The sequence below is a fragment of the Paramormyrops kingsleyae genome, chromosome 12 (genome assembly GCF_048594095.1).
Source record: "Paramormyrops kingsleyae isolate MSU_618 chromosome 12, PKINGS_0.4, whole genome shotgun sequence".
Lineage (NCBI taxonomy): Eukaryota > Metazoa > Chordata > Actinopteri > Osteoglossiformes > Mormyridae > Paramormyrops > Paramormyrops kingsleyae.
Genome location: NC_132808.1, coordinates 29,211,167 through 29,231,233, shown reverse-complemented (window position 1 = coordinate 29,231,233; position 20,067 = coordinate 29,211,167). Strand labels below are relative to the sequence as shown.

The 20,067-nt window shown below is 48.2% G+C and overlaps 2 protein-coding genes across 7 annotated transcripts in view; both read left to right on the top strand.

Moving 5' to 3' along the window:
* Positions 1-2,167: 2,167 nt before the first annotated feature.
* On the top strand, positions 2,168-10,614 carry ints10 (integrator complex subunit 10). 6 transcript variants are annotated; one of them, XM_023791839.2, is made up of 18 exons: positions 2,169-2,638; positions 2,791-2,858; positions 2,989-3,092; positions 3,231-3,370; positions 3,825-3,906; positions 3,991-4,131; positions 4,236-4,410; positions 4,796-4,965; positions 5,116-5,252; positions 5,590-5,743; positions 5,892-5,974; positions 6,186-6,335; positions 6,594-6,702; positions 6,932-7,011; positions 7,152-7,314; positions 7,530-7,623; positions 8,459-8,536; positions 9,928-10,614. In XM_023791839.2, the coding sequence occupies exons 1-18, from the start codon at positions 2,510-2,512 to the stop codon at positions 10,082-10,084; spliced, it is 2,214 nt and encodes a 737-aa protein (XP_023647607.1). In that variant the 5' UTR covers positions 2,169-2,509; the 3' UTR covers positions 10,085-10,614. The 6 variants fall into 6 exon arrangements, with proteins under 6 accessions (XP_072554016.1, XP_072554018.1, XP_072554015.1 ...); XM_072697915.1 differs by having other exon boundaries at positions 2,168-2,638; positions 2,989-3,370; XM_072697917.1 differs by lacking the exon at positions 9,928-10,614 and having other exon boundaries at positions 2,168-2,638; positions 8,459-9,387.
* Positions 10,615-13,147: 2,533 nt separating this feature from the next.
* Positions 13,148-20,067, top strand: part of LOC111833259 (TBC1 domain family member 1-like) — a 30,129-nt gene continuing 23,209 nt past the window's right edge. Inside the window, exons 1-2 of the mRNA XM_023791345.2 lie at positions 13,148-13,515; positions 19,115-19,570. Coding sequence (XP_023647113.1) covers positions 13,486-13,515; positions 19,115-19,570 — 486 coding nt within the window. The 5' untranslated portion in view covers positions 13,148-13,485. The remainder of the gene's footprint in view (positions 13,516-19,114; positions 19,571-20,067) is intronic.

The window sequence follows — 20,067 nt, the reverse complement described above, 5'->3', positions numbered from 1 at the left end:
CTGCTCCCGAATGTCCGAGCTCCTAACCCTCATCCGAGCCCAGATACCCTGCAGAGGAAGCTCATTTCAGTCACTTGTATCCACAATCTCATTCTTTCGGTCACTGCCCAGAGCTCGTGACCATAGGTGAGGGTAGGAATGTAAAACGACCAGTAAACTGAGAGCTTTGCCTTCTGGCTCAGCTCCCTCTTCACCAAAACAGAACTGCACTGATCCATCTGTCAATCTCCCGCTCCCTTTTCCCCCTCACTCAAAATGTGTATTTTGTCCAGAACATAACTCTATCTTGTGCCTCCTATGGACCCACCACCTGCAGGGGGGCCATGGGGGTCGGGTGCAGTGTAGATCGGGTGGCAGTCGAAGGCAGGCGCCTCTGCAGACCCATCGTCAGCTACCAAAACTGGTGTTAGGTACATGGAAAATATCATTGAAAAGACTCATTTTTCACTAACTTTTGAAACATTTTGCCTGTTTTTCTCTCCCTCCCTCTCACTCTCCCTGCCTTTAAGCTGGACTCCCCTTGAAAACAGCCCCTACATAAGGGGAACCGCTTCCTGCTTCTCAGGCTCAAACAGTGAGATCATCTGACCTTGCTTTGCTGCTGGCTTTGCTCAAGCTACTCCGAGGTCTGATGTCTTGTATCGTCTCTGGCTTCGCCAGGATACTCTTGTTCCTCTTTTGGCTCCATGGTCACAACATAGGGGGTCGCACCCTCGCCATACCCCATACTTCCAGTATTTTCATAGTTCATAGTTATAGCGGCGTTTTATGCAGTAGGTAAATACGGTCCTTATCACAACTAAAAGCCGTCATAATTTTTTATCATACTGCAATGCCCACAGAAATGACATAAATCATGATACATCTAAAACATAAAAAGTTACATTAATACATAAGTTTGGATGGACTATTGTCCGTATTCATAAGAATTTAACTCATTAAAATATTAATTGTGATGAAAACGGATAAATAACTGTATTTGTTGTAAATGTTTCAGCAGAAAGCTGGAAAAATATAAAGGATTCTGGGTTGAGTTTCCCGAAGCCTTCTTAAAGCTACGTCGTTTGTAAGTTCGATGTTAAAAGACAGAATTTACGAATAATGTAGCATTGTTTTTTCTTAGCTGGATAACTTGTTGGGTACCCATTTTATTAATCTGTTATAATTACAAATTTAATCATTGGTACCCCAGATTACATATTTAACCCAGACTACCGACAAATTATCCAGCTAAGCAAGAAATCCTGCTTTCTGAAACAGGCCCCTGATGACTGTGGGTGGCGCTAATTCGCTCCATTTCTCACCATGATTGAACAGTGACTGAACAGGAGAAGAGAGAGAGAGCTGACGTCGGTCATGCAGTGGACTGCACGGAGACCCTTCGACGCTCAAGCACTGGTTACTCTTTTGTGTACTGCAACTACGTGGGACACGAAGAAACCCCGTGACATTGTCCAGCCAATGCAGAAATGTAAAACCTTCTGTTAAGCATTACAGTAAATAAAAAAAAAACTATTGTGACTTGCCGGTGTGCTTATGTGTGTGTGCAAGCCAGGGTTCCCCAATTTGCGTCCTGGAGGGCAGTTTGCAGATTTCAATAACACTCGGGAGGCTGAGACCACTCAGCCACTTTTGAGGTCGTCTGACATTTTTAAATATTTCACCTATTTCAACATTTATCCCAAAGTGCTACAAATGCCTTTATTCAGCACAAACTAACCACCAATAATCTGATACCACTTAGATTGTCATTATTCTATATTTTGTTTAAATCAGCTAGGTACCTGCAGGTATATTTGAACAGGGATCTGCAAATTGCACTAAATTCTAGCCTTACAGTACCGAACTGGAGAGCTCTGCTGTAAGTAAAGGTTGCTGTGTTACGAAAGCTGGGATGTCCAGAATTACTGGGGGTGCATTTCACTTTTGCTATCAAATGCAACAATTCCCCTTCACATTATTTTAGTGTAAATAGAATTTGCCCTTTTTCATAATGCAGGAAAACATTGCGCTCTAACGTTAACGCTTTTGTTTTCCCAACCATTTATGCTTACATGAGCTGAAGCGTGCATTTTAAACTTGGAATGTGCAGAGACTTTCTATTAATTGACTACACGGCATCAACGGAATACTAGGCATCTCTTCTGCAGCCTCGTCTGGATTAACGTAATAGAAACTGATGACATCATCCTTCTGCGACCGACATCTTTGCGCCATCAACAAACCTTGTTACTTTGTATTCCATGCCACAGTATATTAAATTTCATATTTTTATTTTTTAGCGCGATGTATGGTCCATTTTGCATAGGATAATATTAACTGACAACAGCCTGGTAGAGTATATACACATGTTTCATTCACAGTAAGTGCATAGTGGAATTAGCCAGCCGTGTGTTATGCTAGTCAGCGCTAGCGGTAAAGTACTCGTATGCAGCTAAAGAGCGATTATGTGCTAATAGGTATCTGAGTGATTATCATTTCCATCAAGAAATCAGTGGCCGAAAGAGACATGTCGGCGCAAGCAGACTGTGAGTTTTTGGTGAAAAAAGCTCGGGAGCTGGTTTCTGAGGACCCCTGGGCAGCCAAAGCCTGGCTCATCACGGCTCGCACCCTCTACCCGTCAGATTTCAACATACAGGTGGGTAGCAAACCCCGAAACGTTTCCTATGTAACTCAATTTGCTCTAGATGTTTAATCGAGATTGTCGTGTATAAGAACCGTGCTGTGCAGGATGAAGGCAAGGCAGCCTCGAACAATGGTGTTTATTTTTACGTTGTTGCCCGTTTTTAGTATGAAATGTATACCATCGAACGGAACGCGGAGAGAACCGCGTCTGCCGGCAGGCTGCTCTATGACATGTGAGTGACCGACAGGCTTACCCTGCAGTTAGAGTGAATTGTTTAGGATAACCACCTATTTATCCAAATGTACCTGTCTTTTTTACTGTCTGGAGTAGGTGTTTTGGTTTATCTGTCCGCGGTCTTGCAGGTTTGTTAACTTCCCGGATCAGCCTGTGGTGTGGAGGGAGATAACTGTCATCACCGCAGCGCTGCGCAATGACTGCCAGGACAAGCATGCGCAGTTCCTGCGGGGTGAGGGGATGGGGATGGAGATGCTCTTGGGTTTTGGGGTTGTCCTTGCGGGAATTTCTCTTTGTGTAGGTGCAGTCTCATGTCTTTGTGTGTGCGTGTGTGTGTGTGTGTGTGTGTGTGTGTGTGCGTGCACGTCAGGCCTGTTTGAGACGCTGCCTGGCCGCGTGCAGTGCGAGATGCTCCTCAAGGCCACCGAGCAGTGCTTCAACACGGTGGAGAAGGCCGAGATGCTGCTGCTGTTGCTGAGGCGCTTCCCTGAATCCGTGGTGCAGCACGGAGTGAGTAATTCCGAGCTCCCCGTCGCTCCTCATCCTCCTCCTCCAGGGCCATCAGCTCCTCAAATCTACACGTCCTTTTTTCTGTGGCCGGTGGCAGCGTATTTATTCTGTGAGATCTACAGCTAATCGAAGTTGAACAGTTGCACCGATTCGCTGGTGGCCCCAGCTCTTCCGAGGGCTGCTGGCTTAGTGAGCTGATTTCCGCTTTGTCTCACACGGTGCGTGCCACGCTCTGTCAGTTCCTCGCCCCTGTACACGTCCTCAAGCCATCTGCAGTGCGGGTGCCGGCAGTGACGCTTGCCTAGGGTTCCATGTGGGCTTCAGTCAGCACTGGCTCCCGGCGTGTTATCATTCGAGTTTTGAACATTCCTCCCGGCTTCCCTTAGAGGAGTTCTGACAGGTGGACACGCAGGGTTTGCCGAAGAGCCGTAAGCGCTGTGATCGCCCCCTACAGGTGAGCTTAGGGGAGACGCTGCTGGAAGCCGAGGGCATCGAAGACTTGGACACGCCGGTCAACTGCTTCAGGAAGCTCTTTGGTAAGTCCCTTGTGAACCCTGCCCCCCCCCCCCCCCCACCCCAACTGCACGCGTGAGATGACCCTCTCTGCTTCCCTCCCACAGTGTGTGATGTCCTGCCCCTGATCATCAACACTCCCGACATGCGGCTGCCCCCCAACCTGCTCTACAAGTACATGCACAAGGCGGCCGAGTTCTACATCGGCTACGTCACACGGGGGCCCTCCGCCGACGGCCAGCTGCAGGGTACGGTACATGCTGTTGTACCATACGGGGTGGGCGACGACCTTGGGGTGTTGTCCTTCTTCATGAAGCAGTGCTATGTTGCAGAAATATTTTTGCCCCCCCAGGATCCCAGGAGGGTATGGGCCTCAAGTCCCCCGGCGCAGCCAGAGGCTCGCAGCGCTACGTGATCGACGGCCTGACGGAGAAGTCCTCCCTGGTGTCGGACCCGTGGGAGCGCCTGCTGGACATCTTGGCCGTGGTGGGGGCCCGCTGCGAGTGGCAGGGGGACAAGGGCAGCAGGTGAGGGGGGAGGAGCCGCATGGGGAGGCATAGCCTGCATATCCACTGGAAAAACAAAGCTAAGAAGAGTGCAATTACAAAGTCAATAAAACAATGTGTGATGGATTTTAACAAAGTGGTGTAGAGCAGGTTTTCTCAGCCCAATCGTTGGGGACTCCCAAACAGTCCACCTGTACCAGGTATTCGATGTTCTTGATTCTCTGGCAGCTGGAAGGGAGCAAAAACGTGGACCGTCTCTGGGTTCCTGAGGGCCAGGTTGGGAAACGCTGTCTTAGAGCTGGAACGAAAAGCAAGGCGGCAAACTTTGAACTCAGGATGGGGGAATCGTGGGAAAAGCTCTGGCATTGGGTATGTTAGATGCCATCCATTCTTCTGGTTCTTCCAGGAGCTACCCGGAGATCCTGCAGCGCATGAAGAAGCTGTGCCGCTACCTGCCCGGCCTGGAGGGGGAGACTCTGTCCAGGTGCCGCAGCCAGGTGGTCATCTGTGCCGCCCTGGTGCTCTTCCGGAGCGCCTACCTCTACGTCAGCACTGTGCAGCCCTCGCTTTTCCAGGGTGAGGGGAGTGCGTAACCAGGGTTTGACTATGATAGGATCATGGCTGGAAACCAGCAAACATAAGCATGCATCTCACTGTGTTTCTGTTTGGTTTTCTTGCTCTGACCATGGATGATGACGGTGTTGGTGTTGGTGTGTGCCCCCTCAGGCCTCAGCTCCCCTGGGACAATGCCCTGGATCCTGCTGGAGGACCTGTCCTCTGTGTACAGTGAAGTGGACCTGGAGCGGAGCACCAAACATGCCCACAAGAAGTGCAAATTAGCCGATGGCCGTGAAAAACCCATGGTGAGCAGAGCCCCTGGATCTTCACAGCTGGGAGCTACAAAAAGCCTCTGCAGTTTTTTTGGGTGGTTTGACAGCTTTGTTTTGATGTGCCGAGCATTGTAATTTTTCCGAAGTGAATGTCGAGTATGCTGCATGCCTTCTCAACAACACACTGTGGTAATGTGCCTCACCTTGTCACCCCGAGTCTCTAACTTGGGAGGTATTGAGCTGAATTTCATCCCTCACAGTAATTAGAGACCTAATGCCATTTAGCATTTCATTCCACCATGTTTTTACATTATGCTTTGTTGTGGATGTCAGCATCAGAATGTCAGCATGTTTATGCGCGTGCACTCAGAGCTCGGATGACGAGGACGGCCTGGGAAAAGGGCGTGGGCGGCACATCGTGGTGAACAAGGCGGACATGCCGGGCTGGGCGGAGACGCTGGACAGCTTCCGGACCGCCAGGGAAAGCTGGGATCTGCTGCATTCACATGAGGCCTTGGAGTCAGGTAAACTGGGCAGATCGAGCAAGTGGCTCTTTTCATTGTGAAATGTTTCTCTATCGCTACAAACTAACCAAACCCAGTGCTACTTTGTGAAATTACAACCCTGTCCACAGATGACCATCTTTTTAAACCGGTTATATTCCTCATGCAGAGTTCAATAAAATCTGTTCCTCCTGGAAGACCGAGACTTGGCTCTGGCTCAGGATCTTCCTCACAGACATGATTATCTACCAGGTATGTGGAGAAGAGAGAATCAAACCTGCTGTCTGCCAGTAAAAAATTTACTGCTACTAATCCTCGGATTGCAATGAACGGTTTAAATTGATCGGTATCTTTGAGAAGGCAACTTCTATTTGCAAACCTGAAATATTTATATTGTTCCAAGGATGGAGCCATGGTGCACACCTGACTTGTGACTCTGAACATGCTACGTTTGTGTTTCCAGGGGCAGTACAGGAAGGCTTTAAGCAGCCTGCATCAGATGGCCTCCTTCCAGGCCCCACAGCAAGGGCCTATGTCCCCCCAAGGCAGCCTGGAGCACCAGCGGGCCCTCATCCAGCTCGCCTCCTGTCACTATGCCCTTGGGGAGTACCGGGTACGAACACCCACTTCACCTATTGTCGCCTGTCTTCTGTGTTCATTTCTTTACTGTTTTTTTCCCCAGTGATGCTGTCTATCCTGCATATATCATCAGCAGAAATGTGACCTGAATGCAGAAGGGTTTTTAGAGAGATTCATCCTGTTAGCTTGGCTTGTCAGTTCGGGTTACCTGCACATTATCCCTCTTGCCTTAATTCTCGATGTCACTGTGTGTATCTCTCTCCTTGGTGCTCTCTTGCCGGGCCACTATCAGATGGCTTGTGAGAAACTGCTGGACGTGGTCAGTGTACTTGTGCCTCAAACCCAGGACCCGTGCAGGACCCCCGAGGATCAAACCCGGGTCAGGGGCAAGTTTCGGAAGGGTAAGCTGCTGTCACATGATCCGTGCAGGCATTGGAAGGAAGCCTGTGCTATAGATTTGGGTAATTTTGGTCTACTCGAGTTTAAAGAGTTCTACTTGTCGAAGAAATGAACCTGAAGGACAGGTGGACAGCTTAGTCATGCTTGCTATACCATTAGCATGAGGTGAAGGTTGTTCTGTTTTGGATCTGATTCCACATATGAAGTTGTTAATGTGTTTTTTTTCCCCAGGCAACGACCTGCGGCTTCTGTCATGCACTGGCAAAGCTATCATGCCGTTCTGCCTGCAGCTGATGTTGGCCTGCTTCAAGGTATGAAGACCATAAAGCCTGTTCTGACTGTGGCTTTATGTTTTATGTTAATATAATACCCCAGGTACTACTCACGCAAACACACACACCCTTAACTGTAATGCCTCTTTCTTTCTTTTTCTACATGAAATGCCAAACAGCTGCGAGCCTTTACAGACAGCAGGGACGACCTAGCGCTCGGTCACGTGATTGTTCTCCTGCAACATGATTGGCCGCTCGGGGAAGGCTTGTTCCTCAAGGCAGTCGACAAGATCTGCCAGCAGGGGAGCTTCCAGTATGAGAATTTCTTCAACTATGTCACCAGTATCCTTTCCATGTGATACAGGAGAAGCAGTTCCAGACCTTGAAGAATTAGTAGTTCGTTGTCAGATTCACGTTGCCTGTGAATACTTAGTCAAGGCCAAACTTGACCCTCATTGGTCGATGCACCTTTGAAATATGACAGCGTAGACGCTGTTTGGGTTGTGTTGGGTCTCTTTCATCTACTTCTTATTCCTGAACCCTGCCGCTCCACACAGACATCGACATGCTGGAGGAGTTTGCCTACCTGCGCACCAACGAGGGGGGTAGGATCCAGCTGGAGCTGCTGCCAAATCAGGGGATGCTCATAAAGTAAGTACCCCACCCACGCTGCATCCCTTCCTCAGTAATGCCACACCAGGAACAGTAAGTCTTACATAGAGTTTGAAGGTCCAGGTTTGGGGGGTGCTTATGTGTTCTGGATGGAAGTTGGGACTGTGGGGAAAATCGATGGGCTGTAATGTGGCCGGCCTGTGGGAGGCAGTCTTGTGCATGTCTGTGCATGTCGGTCTGTTAGTCACATTTGCGTACCTCCTTATGTTCAGCGTTGTAGCATTAGATGATGCCTGTATGCACCGAGTTAGCTGGGAAGACCTGGTTACTATGAGAGTCTTCCACTGCCGCCCCTGTTATTCTAGGCAGATATGGCTGGATATCTCACTGAGTTTACCCCATATATGCAGAACCTCCTCAGAGGTCCCTTTCAGGTATTTTTTTTTCCAGAAGCCAGTTAGCTTGGACTTCGCTGTATAATTTGGTGCTTGTCTTTGGCTGTGAGTGACCAGCGCAGTGAGATGGCCTCTTATCTTCTACAAGACTATAAGAATTTCCTGGACCTCCGACTTCCTCGTTTTCAGGATCCCGAGTTAGCGTGTCAGCGTAGGTCCTTCACAATCGCCGTGAGTGTGTCCGTACGTCGTTTATGTCCTTCAGGATCCTTCTCGTCCGGCTTCTGCTGATTGCCGGTCCTCCTCCTGAAACCCTGGGTCGATGAGGTCCCTATCTTGAAGGCACGCTCGTGTACAACCCCGCTGGTCCTCCCCTCTGCTTGTCTGGTGGCCTCTCTGCGTAGTTCTGTGGGCCTGTCGTCTGTGGGTGTACGTGGAGCCAGTTCCAGGTGTTAAATCATGGTGTTTGCTGTCTCTAGGAACCCCAGCTCTGCCCTGGGGCTGGTATCCCAGGATTTTAGTACCCTGCTGCTTCCAGGGGCACAGACCGCCGAAAGGTACCCCTCCCCACCACCCAGACTGGTCATCCTCCGTCTCTTCTGTTTTTTTTTCTTCTGTTCGTTCGTTAGTCCTACAGTCCATTGCTTTGTCGCCGTGCCGCGTAAACATGAGTTTTTTTTAATTTTTTTTATTCCCCCCCCCCCCCCCCCCAAGCCATGGCATCCGTTTTTTGACTGCGCTGTGTTGTGATTGTATACAGTCTGTTTGGGTTTCCATTGTCACATGGTCTTCATCTTACAGAGGTATAGTTACCTTGCATAATTGGCCTGATTGTTGACTCCCCCTCCCCCAAACAGGAGTATTGTGTGGATTTATGACTCTTTGGAGGGGGGGGGGTAAATGTCCCTCTTACTATCTGTCTGTTTTACTCTTTGCTCTTGCTCATACTCAGACACGCTGTGTACAATGCAGGCCCCACCCTGCCCCCCTAGTTTAACCCCTTTCCAGAAACTGGACATTCCATCTTTATAAAACAAAGTATCAGAATTCAGACCTCTCACTGCATTTTCTTAGGCTGATGTGGCATACATTGTAATGGGCAAAGGTTTGTGCCCCCTTGTTCAAAGTGTATGTTTGATTCAGAAAATAAATTGTAGTTTATCTGGCCTTCCACATGAAATGTAGCAATATGCACTTTTCTGTGCTTGAACAATCCCCTTAGTACTGATTTGATGGTACAGTCTGTATAAGATAGCAGAGCTCTTGGGTATTGAAGTACATCAGTTAGTGAAATGTTGGTATTAGGTCCGTGTCTGCTGTGCTGGATGATGTGCTCACCGAGCACAGAGACAAGTCTCCACTATGTCCTGGACCTGCTGGTCTCATTTACCCCTACTCCTCCGCCACCCCCCCCGCCCCCCCCGCCCAGCCGCCTTGACCTTTCGTTGTCTCCGTTCTCTGGAACACAGTCCCTCTCCTGCATGACTTCACAGTAGACTTCATTACGTTCTTCATGGCTGTTTTTTGGTGTGAGCCTAATGTATCACATGCGCATCTCTTTGGGTCCGAAATATGAATTTTACTGGTTTCTCCCTGCAAAAAAAAATCTGCGGAAATTAATCAAATGGCACACTGTCTCTGCAGTAATTGGTGTAAAGAAGGCGTTTTTTCCAGTGATTTTTTATTTTTTTTTCCTTCTCCTGAAATCCCTTGTAAACTTTAATCTGTAACGGGTCATGGGGGAGGATGTTTGCAAGTTAGCCGAGGCTAACGCGAGGCTCATGGCCACAGTGATGGGCGCAGAAGGCGTGACCCTACAGACAGTGAGTTTGAGGCATGTGCTCACTGATCTGGCTGTGTAGCCTGGGGCTTCCTCTCTCGCCCTCTCCCTCTCTCTCTCCGTGTCACCTCACTGATATCTCTGCCTGCCCCCCCCCCCCCCGCCCAGGCACCACACAGTCACCCGGGGCATCACCAAGGGCGTGAAGGAGGACTTCCGCCTGGCCATGGAGAGGCAGGTGTCTCGCTGCGGCGAGAACCTCATGTCTGTGCTACACCGTTTCTGCATCAACGAGAAGATCATCTTGATCCAGTCACTGCCTTGACCCCAGAACCTGCCTGGATGACCTAACTAACTCAGTTCTGGATGGTCCAGTGAGACATGGGTCCAGCCCACAACTCTGTGGTGTTAATAAGTACCACCTTTGTGCAAAGGACTGCAGTATTCTAAGGGAAACATTGGTGTTAATCATGCACACCATTATATATTTACTGGGCCAGTAACATCATCTGGACTATATACCAGTAAAGTCCGATGTGTTTGCCTTAATCTTAATTGTTGAATGATCAAAATAAGAACAAGGCATATATTTTTCACACCCAAACGTTTTGCATTTATGATTAAATATGCTTCCATCTACTTTTTTGCATATATTGTTTTGTGTATTTTTCGGGGGGGAAAAAGTGAGGCTCATTTGCGATGTATGAGGTCCGTTTTGATATTAAGTGTTTTGTACTTATGTGGTTTGTAAGGTCACTGCATTCGGAAGCTGCAGTTTTATTTATTTTACTTTTTCTCTTGTGGTTAGAATGATAAAATATAAAAATGCATTAAATCACAAACTGCCTTCTGTTAGCTGTGGTGTTTCTGTGTGATCCTTGACCGATTCACATCAGAACAGATGCGCTTAATGAGTGGCAGCTAGGGGGCGATAGTGGATTTCCCGCACATCGATCAGATGTCGTACATGCTAGTCTGATGCTGGCTTTCCCTGTAATTTTATGTATTCCTATTGTCATGTTCACAGCATGTTTTAAAGCTGTAGCTAGTTATTCAGTAAATCAGTTTCACGACTTTGGAAGATGGACCTTATCGATGTTAATATTCAGTGTGGTAAATATAGTGTTTTCAGGTTTTTTTTTCCCCCACTACTCAACAAACCTTTATTCAGTGCCAGTCAACCCATTAGGTGACAGGCAGCTTGCTAGGGCGACATCTTCTGAAGGGGGTGTCCACTTAGCAAGGCAGTTTTTATTTGTCCCCGACAGTGTGGGCAAACGTAGGGCATGACATGGGATTCTACCCACACTGCTTGAAGTTGTCCGATTTTAAACCAGCAAGGCTTGCGTGCCTTAAATTGCTGCTGTCTTTTTCCTGAAAGTTGGGTGCTCCTGGGGGACGCTGGGATTTCAGCCTGGGGTGTCTCTCTACAGTGTGCTTGTATTAATGGGCCCAGAGTGCTTTTGACCTGCGGTGGATGTTCGGTGGTGGAGCTTAAGTCCTGAAGGCTTCGACAACCGCGGTCGATAAAACCACTTCAGTCGGTAGCTGCAGCAGAAAACGGAGCAGGGAACACGGCCCATCGCGTGATGTCAAGGAGCAGCACGTTAATTTCATTTAACGAACACCTAAAGATCAAGCCCGGGGTGTGGACCACGCCCAGTCTCTTACCGACGGAACTGCTCTTGTTCTGTAAATGCTGTCAATTCCGGGAAAGCCTTCTGGAAGTACAGGCGGGTCTCTGCGGAACGAATGAACAACGTGTTCTTTAAGGCTGGGTATGTTGAAAGAGATTGACAGAAGTTACAGCTGAAATTGGGTTAAATAATAGTTTAACAAAAGGAGCCCAGTTCCATCCAAAGATAGAAGTGAGAATTGAGATGGTCGTGTTGTGTGTCAGTACACCTGTTCAGCGTCAGCTGTGGAATTATGACAGTTGTTGATTTTAATAAGGTCTGGACCAGTGTCCATTACCATTAACCATAAATCATGTAAAAGATGTGCAGGACAGTTCTGCCACAATGTGTGAGTCTAATGCAGCTCATAAGCTCAAAAAATGTAAACTCTGAAGCTCAAATTACACCTTAGAGCAGTGGACCCGCACTCGAGCATGTATGGAAGGCATTTAGAGGGCAGGGAGCCTGGGATCAAAGAGCACTGTGGGGCTAGTACCGCCTCGGGGGGTGGGGGAGGCGTGCACGAACACAGTAGGATCGGCCAGCTCCTGATTTTCCCCGCATGAATCATTGGAGGCCTTATTGTCTGCTCAGGCTCGGCGGCAAACAAAGAAGCCTGTGCGGAGTACTCCTGCCATGTCATCTGAAAGACAGGGGGCGCCGTTGGGCCGTCTGCTAGTGCCGAACCCAGAGAGTGCTTCCTCACACAAGGGCAAAGCCGGGCAAAGCCGGGCATGGCCGGATGATGATGTCACAACCATAAAAAGTGCACTACTTTACAGCTTCGTAGAGTTACAGAGCAGCATACCTTCCTGTACCTTTCCTGTATAGGAGAATGTTCACACATCAACTTATTATAGTTATATATATTACTAACATGATAAATATGTTATGTTTTATAATTATGACATCATTTCTTGTAATGGGAAGGATTAAGTATGCTTCCATAGTAGTACATATTTTGCTTAGTAACTACTAAGTGTTTGTTTACCGACAAAATATTTCCCTCTGCTTCTGTTTACAAAGACATGCTGTGGTAGCACAATATGTGAGAAGAAATGGAAATAAGTTTAATAAAATGAAAAAATTTGTAATTTTTATACACTGTCACCTATTAAATGTATGTACCTATGTACTGAATTTTGATTAAACTGGTTGTATTATTGCTATATTATTTAAGTTTGCTGTCCATATCAATTTTTTTGCTTCCAGATATCTCAGTCAATGTTTCCCAGCCCGGTCCTTGGGCCCCACAGACAGTTCAGGTTTTTGCTCCCTCCAAGCTCCCAAGGACCGGATTGGGAAACGCTGATCTAGGGTGCTGAAGAGTTCCAAAGGTTAAACGGTAGGTTGTAATACATACTTTTTATACATACTTTATATATAGTACATACTTTATATACATACTTTATATATCGTACATACTTTATGTACATATTTTGTATACAGTACATACTTATAAAATTTGCATAGTTTATGTTCATACTTTTTGCACATATTTAGATTTACTCTGCAATTTACTGCTTCTTTTTTTTTTGTACAGAAATGTAGGGCAAGTTTCCGGAAGAGTAGTTTCAGGCTGTGTATCGGGCACAGAGCAGCTGGACAAATGGCATGTGAGTCTCAGGGGGGGGGGGTGGGGGGGGTCCAGCTGACAGGACACGCCCACCTTCCTTTCGCTGAACCAGGGAGCAGAATGAGAGCTGGGGAGCAGGTACCGGTGGGGAGGGAGGCGGCTATAGAACAGAGAGTGACATCATCAGCGAGCTGCCATGGAGGCAAACAGGGGAGTGTGTTATTCACAACTGAGGCGAAACACAGAAGTGTGTGTGTGGGAGGTGGGGGTGTGGAACAAGTTCACAGCAGTTCCTGAAGAAAGCAGGAGCCAAACGTCTCTGAAGCCCTGCATGGAAGTGGCCCAGTGGACCTAGCAGACTGGGGGAAAAGACAGGAGTCAGCCTGGGGCAATGTTTCAGTGCTAAAAGAAAGGGCAGAGATAAACGAAGAAAAACTGGAGGGACGAAGGGAGGAGAAACATCCAAGCTGGGACATGGCACCTTTCTTCAGCTGGGTGTCGAAGGTGAGTGCCGTGATTGGCCAGTCTGCTCGGCATTCCGGCTCTCATGCAGACCGCAATGTCAGCCTTAGCTCTCGGCAGGTTTGTAGCTCAGGCTGAGATGTTACGGGCTTGCAGTTCCTCTTTCCCTCGGGTCTGGACCTGTAGACCTTATGCCACAACTTGTAGGCTCTCGGTTTGTCTGAACTGAAAGTTTTTTGTGTACTCTTGTACCACGGAGTCCCGGGCGCTGAGAGACACAAACACTGGGTCCATGCAAGAAACAACGTGTTCGGTCTCCAGTTACACAACCCCCCCCCCACCCCCCCCTCCCCTCCCCCAGCATTGTTTGTTTTCTCGTGTAGAAATGTGCCAGAGCTGCTCTGGGGGCTGAGCGTCACGGGCTAACAGCTGTGGCCGCTACGTCGCGCAGCTGGCGAAACGAGAGCCAGCGTCTGGGATCAGCTGGCGCATTGTCCCGCGAGCCGCACACTTCCCGAGCTGCCTGGCCATTTTCCTTCCCAGGCAGGACGAGCTGACAGAGGGTTTCCTCTGTTTGGCCTTTTGTTCCAGTGCGTCTAAAGTAGCCCACATGCAAGCCGAGATTTTTCGGGTGACGTAGGACATGAATCAAGCTGAATAAACCTGCATTCAGCATTTCCTCAAGTTGTACCAAAGAAGAAAATGTCCATCCAGCTTCTTATGGTTTATTCTGGTCAGGGTCATTGGGAGGGAGGGGGGGGGTGGAGCCTATCTCAGGCATCACAGGGCACCAGGCTGGGCTAAATGCTGGCCAGGATCAGGAAACAAAAGGTTCAATTACTATAATGAAACCTATTTCCTAATGTCAGCTACGGCTGTCAGGAACTTTACACCAATCAGAATGAGCCGACGCCATACGGTAATGTGTAGTGCGGTGGAGTTTGTCATTCGATAACATTCAGGTCAGGTCACAATATTTCTTCAAAATCAAGGTTGTTTTTGCCTGAACGTGAAATATGTCACCAGTCACTTGGGATGTTTAATCTGATGTGACGTCACATTAGTGTTTCACTGTGATATTTAACGACATGCTATGTCAGAAAACGTGAGCTTCTTAAATTGTAATTTTTAATGTTAGAAATGACCAAAACCCGGACGGCATGGGGGCACAGTGGTTAGCGCTGCTGCCTTCTAGCAAGAAGGTCCTGGGTTCGATCCCGGGACCTTTTCTGTGTGGAGTTTGATGCTGTCCCCGTGTTCATGTGGGTTTTTGCCGGGGGCTCCGGCTTCCTCCCACAGTCCCACAGCATGCAGGGTAGGCTGATTGGCGTGTCTAAATTGGCCCCCGTGTGAGGGTGGCTGGGTGAGTGTGTGCCCTGCGGTGTGTTGGCGCCTGCCCAGGGTTGGTTCCCACCTGTGCCTGTTGTTCCCGGGATGGGCTCCAGGCCCCCCGCAAAACCAGTGGGGATTAAGCAGTTACGATAATGGATGGATGGATTACCAAAACCCTGATATGCACTAATGCAGGTGCAATAATATTGTGATATGTGCAGTTATAATTAATGAACTCACTATTTTAAGCTACCCACTAGACAGTAAACATCATCACTGTAGTGTACTGTTAGGAAATGTGTTGATAAATGCTTAAAAATCAGTCAGGGAATAGTGGAAGCATAGGACCCTATTGCTGTAGTTGTGCAGCACAGAGAATAAAACACCATGGGACTGTTTTGTGACGACCTCACCTGATGCAACACATCTACCCGGGACAAGGCGAAACTTGCCCAGAAATGCCTGAGACCGCGGCTGGGGGGGCTCACCTTGATCTCCCTACGCCAAGCCTGCTCATGCTCCTATTGTCATCTGTTCTCACAGCCTTTACTGTACACCACCTGGATTTCTTTGCTGTGTTTCTGCAATCATGTTTGGACCGAAGTTGACTAAAGAAACCAATGGCAGTCTTCAGGGCAGTGCCTTGTTGACAGGTTTATTTCAAAGGCTTGTCACAGGGCTCATCCCATAGTTCAGGGTTAAATGTAGGGCTCATCACACAGTACAGGACTCATCATGGAACATAAGGCTCATCACACAGTACAGGACTCATCACGGAACATAAGGCTCATCACACAGTACAGGACTCATCACGTAGCATAAGGCTCATCACACAGTACAGGACTCATCACGGAACATAAGGCTCATCACACAGTACAGGACTCATCACGTAGCATAAGGCTCATCAAACAGTACAGGACTCATCATGGAACATAAGGCTCATCACACAGTACAGGACTCATCACGGAGCATAAGGCTCATCACACAGTACAGGACTCATCACGGGACATAAGGCTCATCACACAGTACAGGACTCATCACAGAACATAAGGCTCATCACACAGTACAGGACTCATCACGGAACATAAGGCTCATCACACAGTACAGGACTCATCACGGAACATAAGGCTCATCACACAGTACAGGACTCATCACGGAGCATAAGGCTCATCACACAGTACAGGACTCATCACGGAGTATAAGGCTCATCACACAGTACAGGACTCATCACGGAACATAAGGCTCATCACACAGTACAGGACTCATCACGTAGCATAAGGCTCATCACACAATACAGGACTCATCATGGAACATAAGGCTCATCACACAGTACAGGACTCATCATGGAACATAAGGCTCATCACACCGTACAGAACTCATCATGGGACATAAGGCTGATCACACAGTACAGGACTCAACATGGAGCATAAGGCTGATCACACAGTACAGGACTCATCACGGAACATAAGGCTCATCACACAGTACAGGACTCATCACAGAGCATGGTCAGAGATTGCAGGCTAATTCCAATGCAAATAGATGGACAGACACATCTGTGACTCTCTTGTTTGCTGTGTTAATATCCATCCTAATAAACAAATTTTTATACCTAATTTTACACTAACTTCCACCTTTTAGTCTACATGCTTCACAGAACCTTCCAGCACATAGAAATAGCAGAGTGTCAGAGTAGAGCTGAAAGCCTGGACACAGTCTTGCTCGTGTAGACCACTTTCTGCCAAGCACCCAGTTACCTACGTGACTCATGAGGGGAATGTAAACTGTCCACAGATCCGGTAAAGCGCTGATGACCTCAGAGCAAATCCCACCTCCCCTCCCACTGCCATCCGGGAGCAAACACTCGGGCATGCTTTAAAAGCAGCGAACAACTATGATACAAAGTGAATCACACTTACAAGCACAAACATTTTCCCTGCCCTCTGTTAGTACAGCGCTCAGAGTGTTTGGGAAGACAAACGCGCCTTGACCTGTGCTTTGAATCCTGCACCTCTTGCTCTCCTAATCTACTGAGGATATTTACAAAGAAAAGATTACGATGGAATGTCTGCCAAAAGGCCTTGACTATTTATTTAAACCGCCTTAATGCAGCCCATGTAGGAGATCTAAGGCCAGCAATCCGTCCGTCTTTGTCATTATGCTTTATTGTGTCTCTCACGCTCTGATTTTCCTGCTTTATTACTTAGGTTTCTGCCTATCTTCCCTTGCATCAGCATTCAAGTCATTTATGGCCGACTGCGCTCACATGGTTAGCATCTTCAGGAAAGCGGGGGGGCGGGGGGTGCCACTGAACCGTGCACCCCTGAAGTTCTTTTTTTCCCAAAATAATGCCTCCCCCCCACTGCCGGCTGGCCTTTTCTGTTTGATATTTTGCCGCCAACTGGGGTGGGGGCCCTTGGTATATTTTTCAGGCCACCACCACTCATTAGCCCAGCCCACCAGGAAATTTCCAGAACTTCCCGATGGCCAGTCCGCATGTTTGTGTACCAGGCTGAAAACATTCCTATTCCAAAGTGCTAATCAATGTCGATACTTTAACGTTTATTTTTTACAGCCTTTTACTTACAGCTTTTTATTACACATTTTTTAATTGTCTTAAAATTGTCTTTTAATCTTCCACTTAATGATCGCTATTATTTGATCTTATTTTATTTAAACCACTTTGAATGACCGCTGTGTTAGAAAATGTGCCGAATAAACAAACTTGCCTCGCCTTGTACACATGTGCAAAGTGTGAACAAACGAACTATCTGTGCCAGAACTATCTATGTGGAGAGCTTCATAAAAATAATTGCATCGAGCTGAATTGAATTAGCTTGCAATGTAATGAAAGCTACCCGCATTCATTAGTTTTAGCGTCAGGCACTGAAATGCACCGTTCCACCCTTACCCTGATTGCACAGTTGCGATCTTATTGCTTAATAATTTTGTGTTTTTTTGGACTGTTCTTTGGCACTAAATGCCTGGGTTGTTTTCTTTGCCGTGGTGTTTTCACCCACATTTGGAAAAACTCGCGGCTACTCCGATTCAGACATCTCTGACAAGACCAGACAAGACCTCAGATGCCAGCAGCGGACGGGCGGCTTACTTTCAGTCATACTTCCTGGTATTCCCTCTCTTTTTCCCTTCTCTTCTCTGCTCCTCCTCTCAGACTGTCCTCATATGCCTTGCTTCATTTAGATAAAAATAGATATTATAGCCAGAGATTCTAACGGCAGCTATCCATGTGTGTAAATAAAACTTTAGATATCCCTGCTGCCAAGAACATGCTGACGCGGACGTCTCCTGCATCCCTAGCACGTCCGGCACAGTGCGTCACTAAATACGAACGCAAATTCCAACCCTTTCGTAAGGTGTTTTCCGGGTAAGAATCTGAGTTTCATCTCTCTCTCGGAGGTCTCATGTGCATTTTCTGACAATAATTATCCTGCTACTGTTTGCACAAGCCTGCTGCAAAACCGTTTACGCGTGTAATCTGAATCATGACTAGGAAAAAAGCTAGGTGAGGCATTTTTGTCACAACTAAGCTTTTAAAAGAAAGAAGCATAACGTGGTCTGTCTATCACCAGACCTCCCCTCCCCCAAATACGATGAGGTTCAGTAATGTCCATCTTCCATATACTTATCAAATACAATGGTCAGGGCATGGGGACTGGGCTGGAGCCTCTAGTTGGCAACATAGGGCACGAGACAGGGGACACCCAGGACAGAATGCCAGCCCATCACAGGGCACGAGACAGGGGACACCCAGGACAGAATGCCAGTCCATCACAGGGCACGAGACAGGGGACACCCAGGACAGAATGCCAGTCCATCACAGGGCATGAGACAGGGGACACCCAGGACAGAATGCCAGTCCATCACAGGGCACGAGACAGGGGACACCCAGGACAGAATGCCAGTCCATCACAGGGCACGAGACAGGGGACACCGAGGACAGGATCCCAGTCCATCACAGGGCTCGAGACAGGGGACACCCAGGACAGAATGCCAGTCCATCACAGGGCATGGGTAGACATTCATGCATAATCGCCAATTTAGGGATGTTTCATGCACGTGACAGCACGTCTTTAGGCTGCAGGAGCAAAGAGCACAACAGGGTGGAGAATCTGCAAACTCCAGAGACTGAGGGCAGGGTGGCATCAAACGGCCAAGCCTGCAGTGACGGTGCTGCTCTCAGGCTCGGTAATAAGCTGCAGTGTTTGGTCAGGTTCCCCACAATCGCCTAACAGGTCTGATTGGTGTAGGATTGTGATTGTCATGCTGCCCATTTCATCTCCGATCCTTGTAGGTCCCCGAGGTCATCAGTACACTGAAGCAGGTGGGAAAGAATGTCCCGGAAGCCGAGGCCCGTGTCAGAGGGGCACCTGCCAAGAAGTTTGAAGTCCGATTCCGGGGGCGTGTCAGCGTAGAGAACAATAACACCCCTCCATCTCTCATCGATGAGTGTGTCGATTGGCTAGCACTGGACGATGGGCCGGACTTAAGGGCCAAGCCCTTACCCAGGACGAGTGACCACGCCGTGGACTTGGCCAAAATGGCCACCCAGATCCGGCTCCTCTTCCAGCCAACCTCCAGGGCGGCACCGGAGAAAGCGGCTTGGGTGAGGGAGGCCGGGACTACAGGATCTCGTCTGTCCAGCCCACCCAGAGGACAGGAAACAGCACAGCACCATCAGGGTGACACCAGCAGGTCTGGGTTGAGCCAACCCACCCTCACCGTGGAAAACCGCCCAGTGCTACTCATGGTAGGTCGGCATCCTCACACACAAAAACGAGTAATAACATCTAAGCTACACTTCCCCTCGTAAATTCAAACATCCAGAGAATTTAAATGAATAAAGGGACAGGTTTCTAATGCTGGTTGTCATTGGGAAGGGCTCTGGTCCAATGAACACCCAGCAGTCATGTGTGGGGTGATGCGATTGGCTCTGTGGTAAATGAATAGAGGGCGAGGTATGTAATGTTGGTTGCCAGTGGCGACGACTTTCGTCCAATGAACGCCCAGCAGTTCTGTGTGGGGTTATGCAATTAGCTCTGTTAACTGGAGGCAGAGCCATCGGGGATGTGACAACCTGAAGCTCGCAGCAGCTATCCGCTGCTTCCTGGGACGTGCACAGTCCCTGCCAGTTCAGACACACAATCTGGGGCTGAGTAATATCTGGATAAAACCTGGTTCCATCGTATAATGCCTGCTTTGAATGGCTCGAATTTGTTTATCTTCCCTGTGAGGTAAACTGGGACT

Bases quoted from the DNA above. Each gene is read 5' to 3' on its own strand.
- ints10 (XM_072697914.1), top strand. From the start codon at position 2,510: ATGTCGGCGCAAGCAGACTGTGAGTTTTTGGTGAAAAAAGCTCGGGAG. The intron at 6,336-6,593 runs GTACGAACACCC...GGCCACTATCAG, and splicing joins ATGCCCTTGGGGAGTACCGG to ATGGCTTGTGAGAAACTGCT. The intron at 7,624-8,458 runs GTAAGTACCCCA...TGCTGTCTCTAG, and splicing joins AATCAGGGGATGCTCATAAA to GAACCCCAGCTCTGCCCTGG.